General features: G+C 39.6%; 1 protein-coding gene across 2 annotated transcripts; it reads right to left on the bottom strand.

Moving 5' to 3' along the window:
* Positions 1–496: 496 nt before the first annotated feature.
* On the bottom strand, positions 497–18,637 carry SMPDL3A (sphingomyelin phosphodiesterase acid like 3A). Of its 2 annotated transcripts, none has more exons than XM_006047585.4 (8): positions 18,341–18,637; positions 12,174–12,387; positions 11,132–11,276; positions 6,224–6,320; positions 5,355–5,524; positions 4,282–4,462; positions 2,521–2,645; positions 497–1,347 (listed from the first exon to the last, which is right to left on the bottom strand). In XM_006047585.4, exons 2-8 carry the CDS (start codon positions 12,260–12,262, stop codon positions 1,030–1,032), a joined length of 1,125 nt encoding a protein of 374 aa, XP_006047647.3. In that variant the 5' UTR covers positions 12,263–12,387; positions 18,341–18,637; the 3' UTR covers positions 497–1,029. The 2 variants fall into 2 exon arrangements, with proteins under 2 accessions (XP_006047647.3, XP_006047646.3); XM_006047584.4 differs by lacking the exon at positions 18,341–18,637 and adding an exon at positions 18,055–18,311.
* Positions 18,638–19,179: the final 542 nt, after the last annotated feature.

Genomic DNA, 19,179 nt, shown 5'->3' with positions numbered 1-19,179 from the left:
ACTGATTGAATTAGGAAGTAAAACTTTCCCAATACATTTAAGTCCTCTTATATATCTCTCCCCAATCAACTTTCCCATTCATTAACCTCCAACATTCTTGTATTTGATTTACCAACGTACCTCTTTTGGGGAGATCTGTTACATATATCTCTAAGCAATCTATACTATCAATATCTCTGCCATTTTTAAAATTTGATAAAATATTCCATTTATCCATTCTCCTGCGACATTCTCTTCCTTAAAACCTAGCAGTACTAAAAAGGGCTCTCCTTCACTCACAGAGTGAAGACAGGTAATGAAGTCCTGTCCTGTGATGTCTCATAGAATCAGAGACAGCTCTAATGTGACCTTGGTGTTTTCTCAAGAGTACAGACAATGCAAAAACAGGGTTAACCTCATGATACTTAAAACAGTTTGAACCTGAGTTTACACATGAAGTTTCCAAGAGAGTGAATTAAAAACTGAAAATGACCATATTAAAAATAATTCATTCTACTTAAGGAAAAATAATTTGTTTTATTGTATAAATGACAATTTCAACAAGAGTATAAATTAGGTACAAGTATATAAACTGGAAGATAGGGTGTGTGCGTGTTCAGTTGTATCCCACTCTTTGGGACCCCATGGACTGTAGCCCACCAAGCTCCTCTGTCCATGGAATTTTCAAGCAAGAATACTGGAGTAGGTTGTCATTTCCTACTCCAGGAGAACTTCCTGACCCAGGGATTGAACCTGCATTTCCTGAGTCTCCTGCCTTGGCATTGGCAGACAGGTTCTTTACCACTGAGCCACCTAGGAAGTCCTGGAAGATAGGGTGTTTACATTCAAACATCATTCTAGTGATGGGCGATTTAAATACATTCGATATAATAAAAATTGAGAGTGCTACATTTTTGCATCATAAAAAAGCAAAGACAGGAATTATTCCTGTCCACTCAGTAACTCACAAAGATTTGCATAACAATTTCCACAAACTGATCTCAGAAGCAGAGCATCGTTTCATTATCAAAGAGAACAAACTGTGAAATATTACAATCTGTGCTTCATATGATATTGTCTGAAGCAATCTGTATAAGAAATAACATCAAGATTCATAATTGCACAAATCTGAAAGATCTTACATTTTCCCTGACAAATTACACTGCTGTCGTAACTCACAAAGAAGTATTTGTAGTATTTTATGAACTGTTTACTCTCTTGGATTGCAAATTGTTTAGCTAACTTATACAAACTTTTTGGCTGCAAATCTTGAATGTCATAGGCCTGGGTCAGGTTATACTCCAGCTTCCAATTGGATTCTCCCTTTAGATTAGCATCTGTCAGGTTCAAGTAATACTGCACCATATCCTATAGTTAAAAAATAGTTAAAAAGAGTAATAAAGCCTGGTTCATATTTTGGCATATAACATACTGCATAGCAAGTAGAGTTCTTATTAGGATTTATGTTATCTTCTTAATTTTAAAGTGTAGTCATTTTAAAAACTAAGAATCGTTTTTAAGGAAAAAGAGTCCCAATAGAAAAATCTATATTGTTTTGTTCATGTAAAATAGAATGAAAGAACATAATAGAAAATAATCCAATAGAAAATAATTCAACTATACAGAAAGATATACAGAATAAAAAGCCTTCAGTTCATACACCTCAGAAGTAACCACTGCTAACAACTGTCTATAAATCAGTTATATGCAGCAGGTGGCTTGTACAAGCCCACAAATGCTGTCAAATTTTCAGGAAATTCCAAGCTAGTTTATATCATTACCACAGCTTGAAATTGGCCATTTGGGGAGTATTTATGCCATGGAAATTGGCAAACACTACAAAACAAAGCACCTTCCACCCCCCAGTGAGCCAGCTATTAAACATTTACCAGCACTCCAGTGTATGCGTGCTGTTCCAGACTGTATGTACAAAAGAAATACAGGTATTTGATTTCTTTTTACTATCTTTTTCATTTTTTCATAAAATGAAATCAAACTATACAAACTATTTTGCACTTTAAAAAATGACATAGTGTTATAGCAGGTACATCTTTCTATGTCAATGTACACACACACACACACACACACACATGAGTTTCAGATCTAAGAACAGGCAACTAATAGCTGTAAAAAATTTCTTTTGGACTACTTTTATCAGTCAATTGTTGTATTATCTTTCTTAATTTAATGCTTATGGATTAAAACCAGATTTCTCCTGCACTATTGTTTTTTGTAAAAACATGCTCCAGGGAATAATAGAATTATTGCTTACTAAATTGCCTAGGAGAAAAATGCAGTTACATCAGTAAAGACTTTACCTGAGAAATTCTTTTCAAATTACATATTTGTTGAAAGGTACAGTATTCATAAACTAAATGCCTAGCCTTTTGAAGCTGAGTTGATATAAAGCTGACATTCAAAACACAAAAAAGAAGACATCTTGAGATTTCAACATAAAGTACAACACATTCAACTAAACTGATGAAAACTACATAGACATGCAAAACTATGAAGTCAATTCTAAAAGTTACAGCAACTTACCAATAATTTATAATCATGAGGATCATACTGAAATAGTCTGACACCAGGATTGTTGGTCAGTCTCTCTAAAACACTTCTCACTGGAGTAACAGCAGGAGCCACAAGCAAAGAATTTACTGGTTTTCCTGGACAAAACATATATACATAAATATATGTATTTTTAACAATTGAGCTTAATAATATTAAAAATACAAAAAGTTTCAGATTAAATAGTCAAATAATGCATGATGCTTGATGGATCCTGATTTAAAACAACAGTAAAGAGACACTTTTGAGAAAACAGGGAAAGCTTTATTAGGAAGGAGATTAAAAGAATTATTGTTGGTTCTGTTAGTTAAGTTAATGGAATTACGATTATGTTGTCATCCAAATATTTTACCAATGTGTGATGCATGTAGTGTTGAAATACATTTAATGTTTGACATTTACTTTCAAATACCTCAAAAAAAAAGAATCATGGGTAAAACAAATCTTGATAGATATTTGAATATCTCTGCTTTTATATATATGTGAAATTTTTCATGATAAAAATATCCAACTTATTACAAGTATACACACATGAAAAATACAAAGCTAGTTTTTTTGTACTCCACCTATGACAATATTCCAATAATTACATAATTAGAATTTGATTAAAGTGTCACCATGTTTCATGTCTATTATAGAACTAAATTTCTTTCTGAGTAAAAAAGCTATCAGAGGCTGAAAAATGGTCATTTTTACCAAGTCCAGTCATCCTAGATGAAAAAGGCAAAACATCTCAAAAATGTTCTCCAATTACTGAAATATATATATATATATATATATATATATATTTTTTTTTTTTTATCCTGGCTGACTACTAAAAAAATCAAAACTTTTATTTTGTTAACTCTCAGTTTTCTGCCCTCATACAGAAGTTATCTTTAAGAATAGATAATCATTGTCTTATTTAACGCAAGTGCTCCTTCTGTTTTTTTCCTTTAATGCTGAGTAGATGACCATGTTGGTAAGCACTTAAAAGTTAAGAGCTTAATATATTTTACTTTAAACCACAGTAAACTGTGCTTTGCTCTTTAAATTCTAAGTAAAACTAGTCATAGCAAAAGAAACTTGAGGACTTCCCTGGTGGTCCAGCAGTTAAGAATCCATCCACCTGCAAATGCAGGGGACACAGGTTTGGTCCCTGGTCCAGGAAGAGTCCACATGCTGAGGGACAACTAAGCCTGTGTGCCATAACTACTGAAACCCGCACACCCTAGGGCCTGTACCCCCAACAAGAGAAGCCACAGCAGTGAGAAGCATGCACCCCACAACTAGAGAAGCCTGCACATAGCACCAAAGACCCAGCACAGTCAAAAATAAATACATTTTTTTTAAAGTATGGCAAAACCCACCACAATATTATAATTAGCCTCCAATTAAAAATAAATGAATAAAAAAAAAAAGAAAGAAAGAATCTTGAGTCTCACAAGTAAAACAAAAACAGTGCTTCTCTAAGCTTTCAGACCTAAAAGAACATTTGAGTGAGCTGAAGGTTTCAGAGGCTTTTGGGTCAACAGCAATCAGATGGTGATGGCTTTGGGAAGTTAATAAGAAGTCCAGCAGTTGGACTAGATATAGTCCTACACACTATAGGACTATATATATACTCATTGAAGGTAAGTGAGAACAAGCTAGTGCTGGCAAGTAGATTTAATAAACTTTAAATTTACTGGATCAGTAAAAGTTAATATTCACTATTTTGTGTAGCAAATGGATACAAATAGAACATTCTATTACCTTTTTTATCTGAAAGAACCATAATACTATCTCTGTGAGTATGTCCATAAAATTGTCCTGCAATGATGTCACTGTATTTTCTAAAAATGTCTATCAATTTCTCATTATGGTATTTTCTCATTGCTGGGATGCCCCTTGCATAAGGCAGATACCCCACTGGAACATGAGCTATGATGTACACCTGCAGAGAGAAACACAAAGAGGACTGATGGGATTCTTTCTGCACACTTATCATAACAAAAAGACATTTAGATACCCAAGATTGAAAGTACACTAATTAAATTTTAGAAAACAAATATACCATCTCTCCTACTCATTTATCAAAAAAGGAGAAATTATGAAACTATTAATGGTCTTAAATTTATACTTGTCTATTTTTTTTTTAATTTTATTTTATTTTTAAACTTTACATAACTGTATTAGATTTGCCAAATATCAAAATGAATCCGCCACAGGTACACATGTGTTCCCCATCCCGAACCCTCCTCCCTCCCCCCTCCCCATTCCATCCCTCTGGGTCGTCCCAGTGCACCAGCCCCAAGCATCCAGTATCGTGCATCGAACCTGGACTGGCAACTCATTTCATACATGATATTTTACATGTTTCAATGCCATTCTCCCAAATCTTCCCACCCTCTCCCTCTCCCACAGAGTCCATAAGACTGTTCTATACTTGTCTATTTAAACTGCATGGTTTATGATATAATAGTCTTCCCAGGTGGCGCTAGTGGTAAAGAACCCGCCTGCCAATGCAGGAGACATGAGAGACGTGGGTTTGATCCCTGGGTTGGGAAGATCCCCTGGACATTATGATATTAGGTAACGGTGACCATGCTGCAGTCCATGGGGTCGCAAAGAGAAGGACACAACTGAGTGACTGAACTGAACTGATCAAGCCTTAGAGCAAAATAAAACAAAACTGGCATCAACAACAGAGCAAATCATGAACTGTTTCATGCAAGAACATCTTTAAATTTTAATACTTTTATTAATACCTGACCCCTTGCAAGTCTAATAAATTCACAGGTATAACCCTCTGTTTATCCCCAGTGATGTTGGTCTATGGCATCTACCTTCTCTTTATTTTGCTGAGAGATGTTCAGTGTATTTTCTAGCCATTCAAATTGATTTGCTGGATCAGTCTGATTTAGGGTCACGGAATTTGGGCCATAGTATAAGTTTGTGTTGAGACTGATGATCCGAAGTTTTGGATTATTTGAAACTTTCTGTGTATAAAAGCCACCTATAAAAACAAATTTTAAACATATTCTATTAATAAAATAATACACAGATACATAGACACTGTGAAAGCAAAAATCTTAATTAAGGTTTACAATCCTTTTAGGAAGGTTATACTTATTTCTCATTGCCTCATTTGCACTTAAATAGGCTTATCATTGGATAAGAATCAGATTTAACAAACACTTACTGATTGTGTCAAGTCCAGTGCTGCCACTTCTACATACTAAGGTCACAACAGTTGTGTTTAACATTCTTATGAAAGGATAACTAGGCAATGAGGTACTGATTTTTATCAAGGAACGATTAAGAAATCAACTTCTACCTTTGTATGTTTGGGGAATTAAGAGATACAATGAAATCTAAAATGTAAAGAATGAAAACACTGAAGATACAATAGCAGATAAATCAGAGCTGCTAGACTCTCAGGTGAGATGGGCTTAAACGCACAGCCCGCACACCTGTGAACCAGTGGTGACCGACACTGCCGTCATGGCGCTTTCAGAGTTAGCCGCTGGGCCCTTGGCCCACTCACCATCCATGCCACTCCTCGGCTTTCAAACATGGTAAGGCCTCTCGGAAAACTGGGCACAGAGACTCTTCAGAATTGGCACACCCAAGCAATCGTTAAATACCTAAGTCCAAACAATGTTAACTGGACAAAAACAGAGAAAAAATAAGGCTGAGTAAATCTTTCACTTACCTTTCCTTAAAGTAGTAATAGCGTCTTCAGTCAGCCATGGTTTCCAGAGGTTTGCTACTGCATTGTACACTTTGCTGGTGACTACAGGCAGTTGATCCTGGCCACAAACAATATAATCCAACATTGAAACTCTGAAGATACATGGATGAATTAATTTAAACATGACTTGAGCGATTACTACCATAGGAGGCATCTGGAGATGCTGGAATACTAGATATACTTAATTTTTCAAGGAATTTATGGCTTTGTTGGGGAGATGGAGAACAAAATGCAAGCAGCCATCTATAAGACAATGTGCTAGGAACCATCGCAAGGATCCGGTGAGTGGAGAAACGAGAATAATCAAGGCTGCCCTAGAGAGTCAGCAGGGAGAATGAGAAGAGCATTTGAACCAGACCTTGAAGAATGATTTCATCAAGTTGATAGGAAAGGGAATCAAAGTAAAATCAATGGCCCAGACACAAACATGGTGCTGTGTACAGAAAAAAGCCCTTGTTTTGGCATAACTGAAGTACAAAATGGATGTGGGAGTGTGCTCATTAGACACTGAAGGCAACTTGCCCCTGAAAATTTAAGTTCTGGTGAAGCATTCCTAGGAAGTGGAGAAAAAGTCATGATTTCAGAATTAAACAAAGTCCTCTGAAATGTTAACACTAGTATAAAGCATTTTAACTTCTTGAAAGAAGACTTATAACCACATGTTTTTGATTTGAAGTCTCTTCATGTCAACCCTAAATATTCATTGGAAAGACTGATGCTGAAGCCGAAGTTCTAACACTTTGGCCACCTGATGCAAAGAGCCGACTCACTGGAAAAGACCCTGATGCTGGGAAAGACTGAAGCCAAAAGGAGAAGAGGGTGGCAGAGGATGAGATAGATAGCATCACCGACTCAATGGAATGATTTTGAGCTAACTCTGGGATATAGTGAAGGACAGGGAAGCCTGGCGTGCTGCAGTCCATGGGGTCGCAAAGAGACACGACTTAGTGACTAAACAACAACTCTTCATGTTAGCCTAAATCATATCATTTTGATTTTCTAAATATTATATGTATAATATATTAGACAGTATTTTTATCATCCTACTTTATCGTATCATTATTAAAGAACCCTTATGCTGATATAAGCTCTAGACAAGAAAAATAAAGCTTCAAGAAAATAGATACTGAATAAAAACTCAGAAATCATTTGTGAAATTGAGTGATTATTTCTATTTTCTTTTCAAAAAATTATACTAAAAAACTGAAGCCATTTTCTTCACTTTCTTCATTTCCCTCTCTATATTGGTGACCCAGATCTCTTTCTTCAAGGAGTTTCACTGACATCATTAATTAAAATGCTTTACCTTTTTAAAAATAACATTCAAGTCACATTAGTTCCTAATACATATGCCTAATACTGAACTGAATACATGATTAAAATATAACTATATTCAGGGAAAGTTGTAAGCAGATGACTTCTTTTAACTGAAGGTAATTATTCAAAGTATATTTTCAGTTTGTGTCAGAGATCGAAGTGATCTGTCTGAAAGTTACACAGTGACTTTGCCCAATCTAAATCCTAATCAAACATTGGTAAGCATCATCATCATAAAAAAACCTAACATTTTAGCCATTTGTTTACTTCAGGATGGATGCCAAGATACTGGTATAGTCATGTAGAGTCAAAATTATATAAACATTACCCTAGACTTTTCTCTCTGCTTTAAACATGAGAAATATGAGCACCAGAGTTAAGTGATTTATTCTGGGAGAGCTTGTCAGTTCCAGTTCAGTTCAGTCGCTCAGTCGTGTCCGACTCTTTGTGACACCATGAATCGCAGCACGCCAGGCCTCCCTGTCCATCACCAACTCCCGGAGTTCACTCAGACTCACGTCCATCAAGTCAGTGATGCCATCCAGCCATCTCATCCTCTGTCGTCCCCTTCTCCTCCTGCCCCCAATCCCTCCCAGCATCAGAGTCTTTTCCAATGAGTCAACTCTTCGCATGAGGTGGCCAAAGTACTGGAGTTTCAGCTTTAGCATCATTCCTTCCAAAGAAATCCCAGGGCTGATCTCCTTCAGAATGGACTGGTTGGATCTCCTTGCAGTCCAAGGGACTCTCAAGAGTCTTCTCCAACACCACAGTTCAAAAGCATCAATTCTTCGGCGCTCAGCTTTCTTCACAGTGCAACTCTCACATCCATACATGACCACAGGAAAAACCATAGCCTTGACTAGACGGACCTTTGTTGGCAAAGTAATGTCTCTGCTTTTGAATATGCTATCTAGGTTGGTCATAACTTTCCTTCCAAGGAGTAAGCATCAGTCTTAGAGCTAGATATAAATTCCACATCTCTCTACCATCACTTTTATATCCAATTATCTACTGCACAATGGGAAGTGGTGCCACCCACAGTTTGGTGGCACCAGCTTTGCCAGTGTAGGAGTATATGAGGATGCTGGTCTGGGCTGCTTCCTTGAGTGGTAATGGGAAGAAATCCTTGGGCTGTCCATATGAATATCTACTTCTGACATAATGGGTGGGAACTTGTGTCTGTATGTTTATGTAGCTATGTTTATATACACGTTGATGGGAAAAATAACACATCCAATTTATTTATTACTAACATTCAGCAGAATTTGATCTCAGATATGAGTAGCCTCTAGGTGAATTTGTTGTGGGGCTTTCATGTTACATTTGACATTCCTGAAACTGGGATGGAAGGAAAGATGGCAAAATAGTAGAAAGAAGATTTTCAGATACCAGATCACAAGCCAGAAAGAGAAAAAAATTAGCTGTTTAAGGTATAAAGGCTGCCCAATTTATCCTAGTTGTACATGTAATAGGATATATTTTAGACTTGGATAGTACCTATATCTTTAAATTATTATATGATTTGGCTTCACAAAAAGAAGGCAGAGATAAGAGTAAAATGAAACCAATCCTCAGAGGAGTTAGGAAACACGTGTCCCGTGTCCCTGCTTCATGCTACAAAACCACCACTCCACTGACTGAGGGCTTATAATGTGCCAGGTAGGAAACTATGCCCTTTCCACCGAGCATCACTCAGATCAGATCAGATCAGATCAGTCGCTCAGTCGTGTCCGACTCTTTGCGACCCCATGAATCGCAGCATGCCAGGCCTCCCTGTCCATCACCAACTCCCGGAGTTCACTCAGACTCACATCCATCGAGTCAGTGATTCCATCCAGCCAACTCATCCTCTGTCGTCCCCTTCTCCTCTTGTCCCCAATCCCTCCCAGCATCAGAGTCTTTTCCAATGAGTCAACTCTTTGCATGAGCATCACTAATTCTCCCCAAAACTTTGCAAGGTTAAGTATTACTGCTCTTGTTTACAAATGATCAGGGATAATTACATGCATTACTCAAGTTGCTCAGCTATTAGAAGCAGCACAGGTTTTTAAATTCTAATGAATGTGACACTAAACCCCACAGGTTTCCATTACAGCAGTCTGTCTGTCACCTAAAGCTTATAAAAACAACATGTGTAACCTCTGGTTCCTGGAGACTGTCCACCTCCAGCCCTCTGCTCTGTGTGGTCTCACATTTCAACAGTAACAAAAGCTGATCACTAGTTAAGAGGCTGACTGTCACCAAGACTCACATATTATTCATCTCAAGACTGGAGGCCAGACCCAGGAAGTCACTTAAACTTAAGCTCGTCCTAAAAGTGCAACTTTCAAAGTCACAGTATTTAGATTAATTAACTAATATAATCAAGACCCTCATTAAGCAGTCTTTTGACATGAGATGGAAAAGATATTCTAAACATAAAGCAAACATAGACAAAGAAAGGCATGAAAGTAAACACCATGTTCAGGAAATGCTGATACGTTAGTCTGGCAAGAGCAAAGGACCTGTGAAAGGATGTTTGTTCAGCTGAACACAAAAGATACAGGATGTGGGCTCTGCCACTGAGTGACTGAGCACTTAAACGAGCACTGTTCTGGGCCTCAGTTTCCTCATTTATAAACTGAAGAGTTGATCTAGACCAAGGGTCAGCAAACTGTTTCTGTACAGGGTCAAATAATAATACTTCAGGCTTCAGGGTCATATAATCAATATGGTAACTATTCTCTGCTGTCGCAGTACACAACAGCCACAGGTAAAACAGAAAGAACAGCCATGGCTCTATTCCAATAAAACTTTTATTTACAAAATCAACTGTGGTCAGGCCGTATCCTGACCACAGGCCCTGGTTTGTCAAGCCCTGCAATAATCTCTAAGATCTCTTGAATCTGAACAAATGTAAGATTCTACACTGCTACAGCAGATCCCTGTTACTGGAACTGCTATCCGACTGTTACGCACAGGCTGTTTAATAAAACAGCCACTCTAATAGAGGTTGAAGCCTAGGTTGTATCAGACATTAAAAATATTCTGAACATACTCTCTGCCTTGAATTATATTTTGAACATGGACTTCCCTTCCCTTCTTCCCTTCCCATAGAAGGGAAGATGATTCTCTATGCTTTGTTTTTAATCACAATCCAGCTTAGATCAGAGCGTGAGTAGCTTAGTATGTCTAATAGAAATTCTAAAGCATGTAAACATTTGTCAATATTAACCTTTTTATGCTAGCCTGAACATAGAAATTAAAATGAACAAAATAATTCAAAAAAAAAAACTGAGGAAGAATAAGAAGGAAATCACAAATTAATAACTCATCAACTAATAATCTGCTTCCAAAACCCCACTATGGAGATAACTTTTTTGAACTATTAAGAGTCAGTTTTAAGTCCCCAAACCATGTGTCTTGCCTTCCTTGATGGTTAGTGTTAAGAGCACACTCTACCTCCACGAGCCCTGATCCCATGCTCTGTTATCAACCAGTTAGTTGCAAAACTTTGACGCTACTGATGGGAAAAATCCTTCAAGCATTTCCAGAAGTTGTGGTCAAATTTACCTGTGGCCAGTAGTCATGATTTCCCAACGCAGGGAAAACCTGGAGATTTGGAAAGAGATGCTGGATAGTGATTGTGATATTAGCAATCACATTTATGACTTTGTCTGTTGAGAGTTCAAGCACTGGAACATGAGGTGGGCTATCCCTGAAAAGAAGACAGAATCAGAGAAAACAAAATCGGTTTCTATAAAAAGTCACTAGACTCTTGTGTAAAGCTTTGCTGTATTGCCATTGTCGAAGTCTACCATAAATCAACAGATGATAAAGAGTTGACAAACTACTTTGTACTTACTTTTGTTCCACTGAGAACCCTAAAGAAAAAGAAAACCTGTGAAATACAAAAGATAAACTGAAAATGTCAGCCTATTTCACTGCCTGACTGAAGATTTATAAGAGGCAAAAATGCTTAGTAATTAAAAGCACAGACTCCAGGGCCAAAAGTGCCAGGTTTGCCCTCTTATAGCTGTGAGCACTTGGACAAGTTACTTAGATGCTCAGGGCCTTAATTTCCTTATCTGTAAAATGGGAAGAATAATAACAATATCTATTGTGGAGATTAAACAAGTTACAACATATAAGTTAAAATAAGGCCATGATCATTACTGCGGGTACAGGAAATACAGAACTCTTCACTCTGTCATGATGAACAGAATTAGTTAACTACACCACCAGAAGATGATGTTTGTAAAATCGCTATCACAGGTTAATTCCCATTGCTGACTTTTGTTTTTTGATTATTTAATCAAGACTTATTATCACATTAATAAACATCTCAAGATAATGACACAAAAAGCTATTTATAAACTCATCTCTTAGTTAATATGGACATATTTCTAGAGGATATATTCTAAACAAATAAAACTGGGACTTTGAAAGTTTTTCTTATCCCTAATAATGCTGACTTATTTGATCTAGTATTTTTTAAGCCCCAATAATTCTTAACATGTAAATTAAGTTTCTTATGAAATTCAACATCTTAATGATGCTTAGGACACTGTAGATATATACTCAGTAACTATATGATATTTATGCAATCACTCACCCTGTCCATATCATAAAAGATACTTTTTGTCCTGAATTTTTAATAAAATCAAGTGCTGAAAAAATGAGGCGATAAGGAGAATCACACATTACATCTCCAAAAGGACCAGGATCTGAGGCTTCTGCACCTTTGGAGGAAGCGCACACTTTTCTGTGGTCACCTGTGATGTGGTAAGTAGGATCTAAGTGGAAGTCCGTCACGTGCCAAAACTGTCCTGTGGATGAGAAAACAAGTGGTGTTAAACCTACTTCTCTTTTGGAATTCCCATACAAATACTTACAGTAAGACGAAATAGGAGTTCCATCCTGTGTTAGAGGAAAGACTTAGCAATTTAAATATCCATGTGCTGAGTAGCTCAGTAGTCCTGTCCAACTTTTTGTGAACCCAGGGACTGTAGCCCTCCTGGCTCATCTGTCCATGACATTTCCCAGGAAAGAATCCTGGAATGGATTTACACTTACTTCTCCAGAGGATCTTCCCACCCCAGGGATCAAACCCATGTCACTTGCATCTCCTACATTGGCAGGTGGATTCTTTACTACTAATGCCACCTGGGAGGCCCAAATATCCATATGCCCTGAAATTAAGCACAGTCTTTCCCTGTGAGAAATACTGACTCTAAAAATAGTACAAAGATTTTAGCAGAATTCACTATTTGCACACAACAAAATTGATGAAATCAGTGACAGCGTGACTACTTAACAATGACCTGATAACAAACATAAGTTTTCATAGTGATATACATGGAAACCCCTTTCTGGGAAGTCCATAATAATCCCATATATTGTATCTTAATATGCTTTTTAAGGAAGAAGCTTAATATGCTTAAGGAAGAAGCATATCTTCTTCCTTATAGAACTTAATGTTTTAGAAATTATTTTCTTCTTGTAGAAAAATGGACATAAAAATATGATGTGTTTTGTTAGAGTTACACAGTGAAGAGATTGCAGATGTTTGTATGTATGTTAGTCATTCAGTCACGTCTGACTCTTTGCCACCGCGTGGACTGTAGCCAGCCAGGCTCCTGTGTTCATGGAATTCTCCAGGCAAGAATACGGAAATGGGTAGCCATTGCCTTCTCTAGGTGATCTTCCCAACCCACGTATCTGCATCACAGGCAGATTCTTTACTGTCTGAGCCACCAGGGAAGAGATTTCAGAACTTGTAACTAATAAATCTTACTCCTAATTTCGTGTAAAACCTTGCCTCTCAACATTAATGGAAAATGAGTCTTTAGCTTTCAGCCAAAAATAGCCATTGCTAGAGGTTCTCAAAAGCTATTTAATAGAGGAACATCTTCTATTATACATGGTCTAAACTGTTAATAATATTAAGGGAAGCATTTGTTAAAGAAGATGCTTCCATTTGGGTTTTCAGGGAGAAGCCCAGGAACCACTTGATAGCACCCTTGCTTGGAAATCATCTTGACAAAGATTCTTTCACTGAAGGAAACACTAGTACTAATAAGCATAGTAGCAGCTCTCTTTATTAAGTACTCACCATATGCCAGACATTGTGGAAACAACTGAAATATACTATGTAATTTCATTCTCAAAACTACTTCTTAAGCAGGAATCCCTGTTCCTATTTTAGAGTTGAGAAATTAATAATGGGTCAATTATAACATTTGCTCTAGTATATGCAGCTTTAGAAACAGGAGAGCCAAAATCTGAACCCCTGTTTTGAAAGGCCCTCAAGTTTGCCCTCAAGTTTGATTTACATATATCTTCATGAGACTTTTTCATGCTTTGAATTTTGAGCTTAATCTGCTAATGACTAATTTACAATAGGAAACACATCAGAAGTGACAGAGTAGCAACATACCACACCTGGAGCATGGAAAAAATGAGCAGAATACAAAATTTTATCTATACAAATAATAAAAAACTAAGTTTGCACCTGAGAAAATACTTGAATAAAACCCAAAGCTGGATAATAAAGTAGAAAATTGAAAGCAGTTGATTTAAGGTAGAAAAGGCATATGATATATATTTGGGATGTTGTTTCTCCACGACGTTGTTACAATAGCACATTTTAAGCCCATAGCTAAGAAGTGGTAGATAAAAAAATCCAGAACAAAGTAGTCCTCAAATAGTCTTCACGGTCAATTACTTGGTATTCAGTCCTCATGTGAAAACTTTTGCCATGAATAATTTATTTTATTCCATAATGCAGAAAGTACTCCAACTTTTTTCCAGCTTGGACCTACTTTACTCAGCACATAAAGTGGATTGGCAGATAACTCAGAATTATCCTGGAGACAGCTCTTCCTTGGGGTATAAATATACACTGCACCTCAGTTTTATGTAAATATGTATATTATTCAAAGAATGTTAAGGTGTGTAGTGAACTTACAAGCAAAAAAGCATAGTGTTATGGTTAAGAATGGGGGCTCCACAGACTTCCCTGGCAGTCCAGTGGTTAAGACTATGTGCTCCCAAAGCAGGGGACATGGGTTCAAGTCCTGGTTAGGGAATAAAAGTCCCACATGCCCCGCCACATAGCAAAAATAAATAAATAATTTAAAAAATAAAAATTAAAAATGAATAGGGGCTCCAGAGTTAGACTGCTTGACTTCAAACCCAAGCTCTTCTTCCCAATCTAGTTGTATGATCTTGGCCTGTTTCATCCGTAAAATGGAAATAATATTATTGTCTACTGAATGAGGGTTAAGTGACTTAGTAGAAATAAAGGCCTGGTACTTGGTAAGCTCAGCATTAGTTATATTGTTCTTCATTTGTAATGTCAAGTTTGCATTTGACACTGAATTTCCTCATTTCCAAGTAGTGGAAATGTATTGCGTGCTTACTTTAATACTGTTTCTTATGCTTTACCTGTATTTACTAACCATTATTTTCATTTTACAGATAAGTCCAAATCACATATGGCATATGCAACAGAACTAAGACAGCAATTCCAGAAATCTGATTCCAGAGTTGATACTGTTCTGAACAACTGCACACAGTGCCTCACTGTGTTAGTTCACATGCAAAAGTCCTTTCAGAATAACAAAGTCCTTCCATCTCACTTGCCTCATGCAAAATAGGTAACACACCTACAGGAAATACTGCGTCAAGTAAGGGACAGGAAATTACTAATATATTACATTTTTCTAAACAAAATTTTTGTAAAACAAAGCTGGAAACACATTGAAGACACTCGTCTGATGTAACCTGTTACCTGGATTTATACATCCCCAGCATCTAGAATATGTCTGATCTATGGTAGGTCCCCAATAAACATTCTTTAATTTAGGCAGGGGAAGATTCAGGATTTCCTCAAGATCACATGGTGACTCGGTAATGAAAGCTGAAATGCAACCAGTCTCTCCAGATTTTCAGTCTAGCGCTCTTTCCACCACCATTGCACTGCTGAACATATCAGTTGGGGGTAATTATTTAGATGCACTGAAGGGTGTCTTTAAGAAGAAGCCAAGAATGGAGCCCTGACAGGTTCTTAACCCGGGATTTATCAATAATAAACATCTAGAGACCTCACCTCCCGCCTCTAATGAAATGTATACAAAATACTGTTTGTGTGTGTGTGTGTGTCCAAGGCTATAGACCTGGCCTGTGGCAGAGCCCACACTTCAACCCAGATTCTCTGGTTCACAGTCCAACATGCTTTTCACTACTCAATTATCACATCTTGTTTGGCAAATAGGGAAATCTCATGTGTCTCAGTGGTAAAGAATCCACCTGCAATGCAGGTGACACAGATTCGATTCCTGGGTCAGGAAGATCCCTGGAGAAGGAAATAGCAACCCATTCCAGTATTCTTGTCTGAAAAATCCCCTGGACAGAGAGGAGCCTGGTGGACTGACTACACACAGTCCATGAGGTCTCAAAGAGTCAAACATGACTTAGTGACTAAATCTTTTAGAAGATTCTCACAAATGTATACTGGGTGTTTGAACCCTGGTTCCCCCTCTCCCTGCCTCTTCCTCAGGCAACAACTCTGAGTAGCTTCCTTACAGAAACAGGGAGCTGTGGAGATTCACCAGACCACAGAAATCTGTCATGGAGGCCTTCAGCAATCAGACCCTTAAAACCAAAAGGTGAATTTGCCAAGCGCTGGCCTCCTGCAATCTAGGACATTTTATCTCAGAATCCTAAACAGCCACATAATTGAAGAGAGACAGCTTTAATGAAAGCAGAAACCAGCATACACAAGTATTTGGGGACAATTTTTTGTTACGACCGACAGTTGGGAAACCAGACTGACAGTTCTAGCTTTCAAATGAGTCATGAGCCCCTGAGTCATGAGGACTTGGCTCTTGGACAAATAGGCATGTGAGAAAGTAAAGTGATAAAGATAAGCAGTCTCAGCAGTCAGCACTGCGCTATTTCAGAGACAGCTATGCCCAAACCACAAAACAGAAAAATAACTTCACCTTGCCCATTTCCCCCTCCTCTAGATAACAGAGCCACCACCAGCACCTGTGTGCGGAGTCTGTGTCCGACTCTTTCTGACCCTATGAACTGCAGCCCATCAGGCTCATAGGATTCTCCAGGCAAGAATACTGGTGTGGGTTGCCATGCCCTTCTCCAGGGGATCTTCCCAACCCAAGGTTGAACTCATGTCTCCTACACTGGAAAGCTGTTTTTTTTTTACCACTGAGTCCCCAGGGAAGCCCAGATAACTGAGCAATTCTATTTGAAAATGAGTCAGGGAGGTGGGGATATCCTTACACTGAAGGCTCATATGGCATCATAACATCTCCCATCCAACGTTTATCTATTCAGGACCAGTGGTTCTCAAACTCCAGCATCTACCAGAATCAGCTAGAGGGTTTGTTACACGGATGGTTGGGGTTTTGGATTTAGTAGGACTTCAGTTCAGTCGCTCAGTCGTGTCCGACCCTTTGCAGGACCCCACGCCAGGCCTCCCTGTCCATCACCAACTCCCAGAGTTTACTCAAACTCATGTCCATCGAGCCAGTGATGCCATCCAGCTATCCCATCCTCTGTCGTCCCCTTCTCCTCCTGCCCCCAATCCCTCACAGCATCAGGGTCTTTTCCAATGAGTCAACTCTTTGCATGAGGTGGCCAAAGTGTTGGAGTTTCAGCTTTAGCATCAGTCCTTCCAATGAACACCCAGGACTGATCTCCTTTAGAATGGACTGGTTGGACCTCCTTGCAGTCCAAGGGACTTGGGGGTGACTAAAAAATTGCACTTTTAACCCGTTTAGGTGATGCTGGGGCTCTTGGTCCCAGGCCTCACTTTGAGAATCACTTCCGTCCAGGTAGGCGTTGGGAATAAATAAAATTGACTCTGCCCTCAGAAAACCCAAGGGCGTCCAGGTAAAGTGAAATGAAGGCCCCGAGCGTTCTAACGTAGCTTAACGAGTAGGGAGCGCGGTGCCTGCGACCGTGCTGTGGTTGGTGAAGTAGGACGAAAAGGTCACCAAACTTGGCGAGCAGGATGGAATAAACTCCGAGTCGCACTGAAATGTACACTGCTGAGCGATTGAAACCCGGCAGCTCCCCCGCCCTACAAGGGCAGATTCGGGGCCCCTGGGAATGCGGGACATCCAGCCCCCAGCTTCTTTTTTCCCTCGAGACACGCAATGTTTCCTTCCTTTTGCCCGGGAGCAAAACACATATGGAGACACAAAGTGAAAACAACTGCACGAGAAGAGCAGCGCCCCTGTAGTGCCCCCACTGTTGTCTGCCAGTCCCGATCTCCCCGCCGAGCCGAGCGGGCACTCTGGTGCCTGCATCACCTCGCCCTCCCCGCGTCCCGCAGCGGGGGCACAGTCCCGGATCCGGGGCCCTTGGCGCAGGCGCCCCGCTGCCCCACTAGCTGGGATCGCTTCGCGCATGCGCTTTGGCCGCGGCTCTCGGGCAGCTCCAGGGACAGAAAGGATACTACGACTCACCCACCGCGGGAGCAGTGCCAGCGGGAGCCAGAGGCAGTCCGAGGCCGGGGCGGAAGTGCCAGGCGGCTAGCAGGCAACAGACAAGCGCCCCCAGCCGCGCCATCGCGAGTTGCAGCCACGGATCTGGGAGACTCTTGCTGTAAGCAGACTCCCCTGGACCCTGGGGCCTGGGGAATCCGGGAGGAGGTAGAAGACCTCTGCGGTTGTTAACGCCCAGCGGTCACGTGCTAGATTCCGATTCCTCAACGAGTGTTCTCTTGACCTTCAGCAGCTGTCCGGCGATTACCTGGTTTATTGTTGTTTCTAAATCGGTGACAGGTCCCGGAAGGAATGTGCTTGAGGCAACCCCGCGCAGATTGGGTCCCCTAAGTGCCACTTGACCCTAAGTGCATGGGTCTCCTCAGAAGTGATGCAGAGAACCTGCAAGTGTCTTGATTTGAGCCAGGTCAGCAGAGATTTCGAATACAGTGGATCTGAGTGTGGTCCCTGGAACAGCAGCCTCAGCACTATCTGGGAAGTCTAGTTAGAAGTGAAAATTTCCCAATAGACTTGCCCCCAAAGCTGTTGAGCCACAAACAGGACCTGAAGCCTAGTTCTTTGTGTGTTCAAGTCCTCCACAAGATGCTAAAGTTGTGGTGACGGTTGAGAACCACTACTCAGAAACACTGGGCTTCCCAGGTGGCACTAGTGGTAAAGAACTCGCCTGCCAATGCAGGAGATAAAGGAGAGGCCAGTTTGATCCCTGGGTGGAAAAGATCCCTTGGAGGAAGGCATGGCAACTCACTCCAGTATTCTTGCCTGGAGAATCCCATGGACAGAAAAGCCTGGCAGGCTAGGGTCCACGGGGTCCCGAAATACCAGACGCGACTTGAGTGACTTAGCACTCACACTAGGTTTCAGTTTTTGTTTGGGGTTTTTCTTTGCTTGGTTGGTTATTTTTGCAGTTGAGTTAGAGCAGTGTCTCAGAACTGTGTTCTATGCATTTCAGAGATAATGGAAATATATATGGAAATCATATGGAAATCTATATATGGAAATCATATATACAACTGGTGGGTTTTATTCTTCAAGGAATTTTTGAAGATAATCTGACAAAGGAGCCTAGATTCCCAATCTTCCTTGGGT

This window comes from Bubalus bubalis, chromosome 10 (assembly GCF_019923935.1).
Source record: "Bubalus bubalis isolate 160015118507 breed Murrah chromosome 10, NDDB_SH_1, whole genome shotgun sequence".
NCBI classification, from domain to species: domain Eukaryota; kingdom Metazoa; phylum Chordata; class Mammalia; order Artiodactyla; family Bovidae; genus Bubalus; species Bubalus bubalis.
The sequence above is the reverse complement of the archived record's forward strand: the minus strand, read 5'-3'. Positions and strand labels throughout refer to the sequence as shown.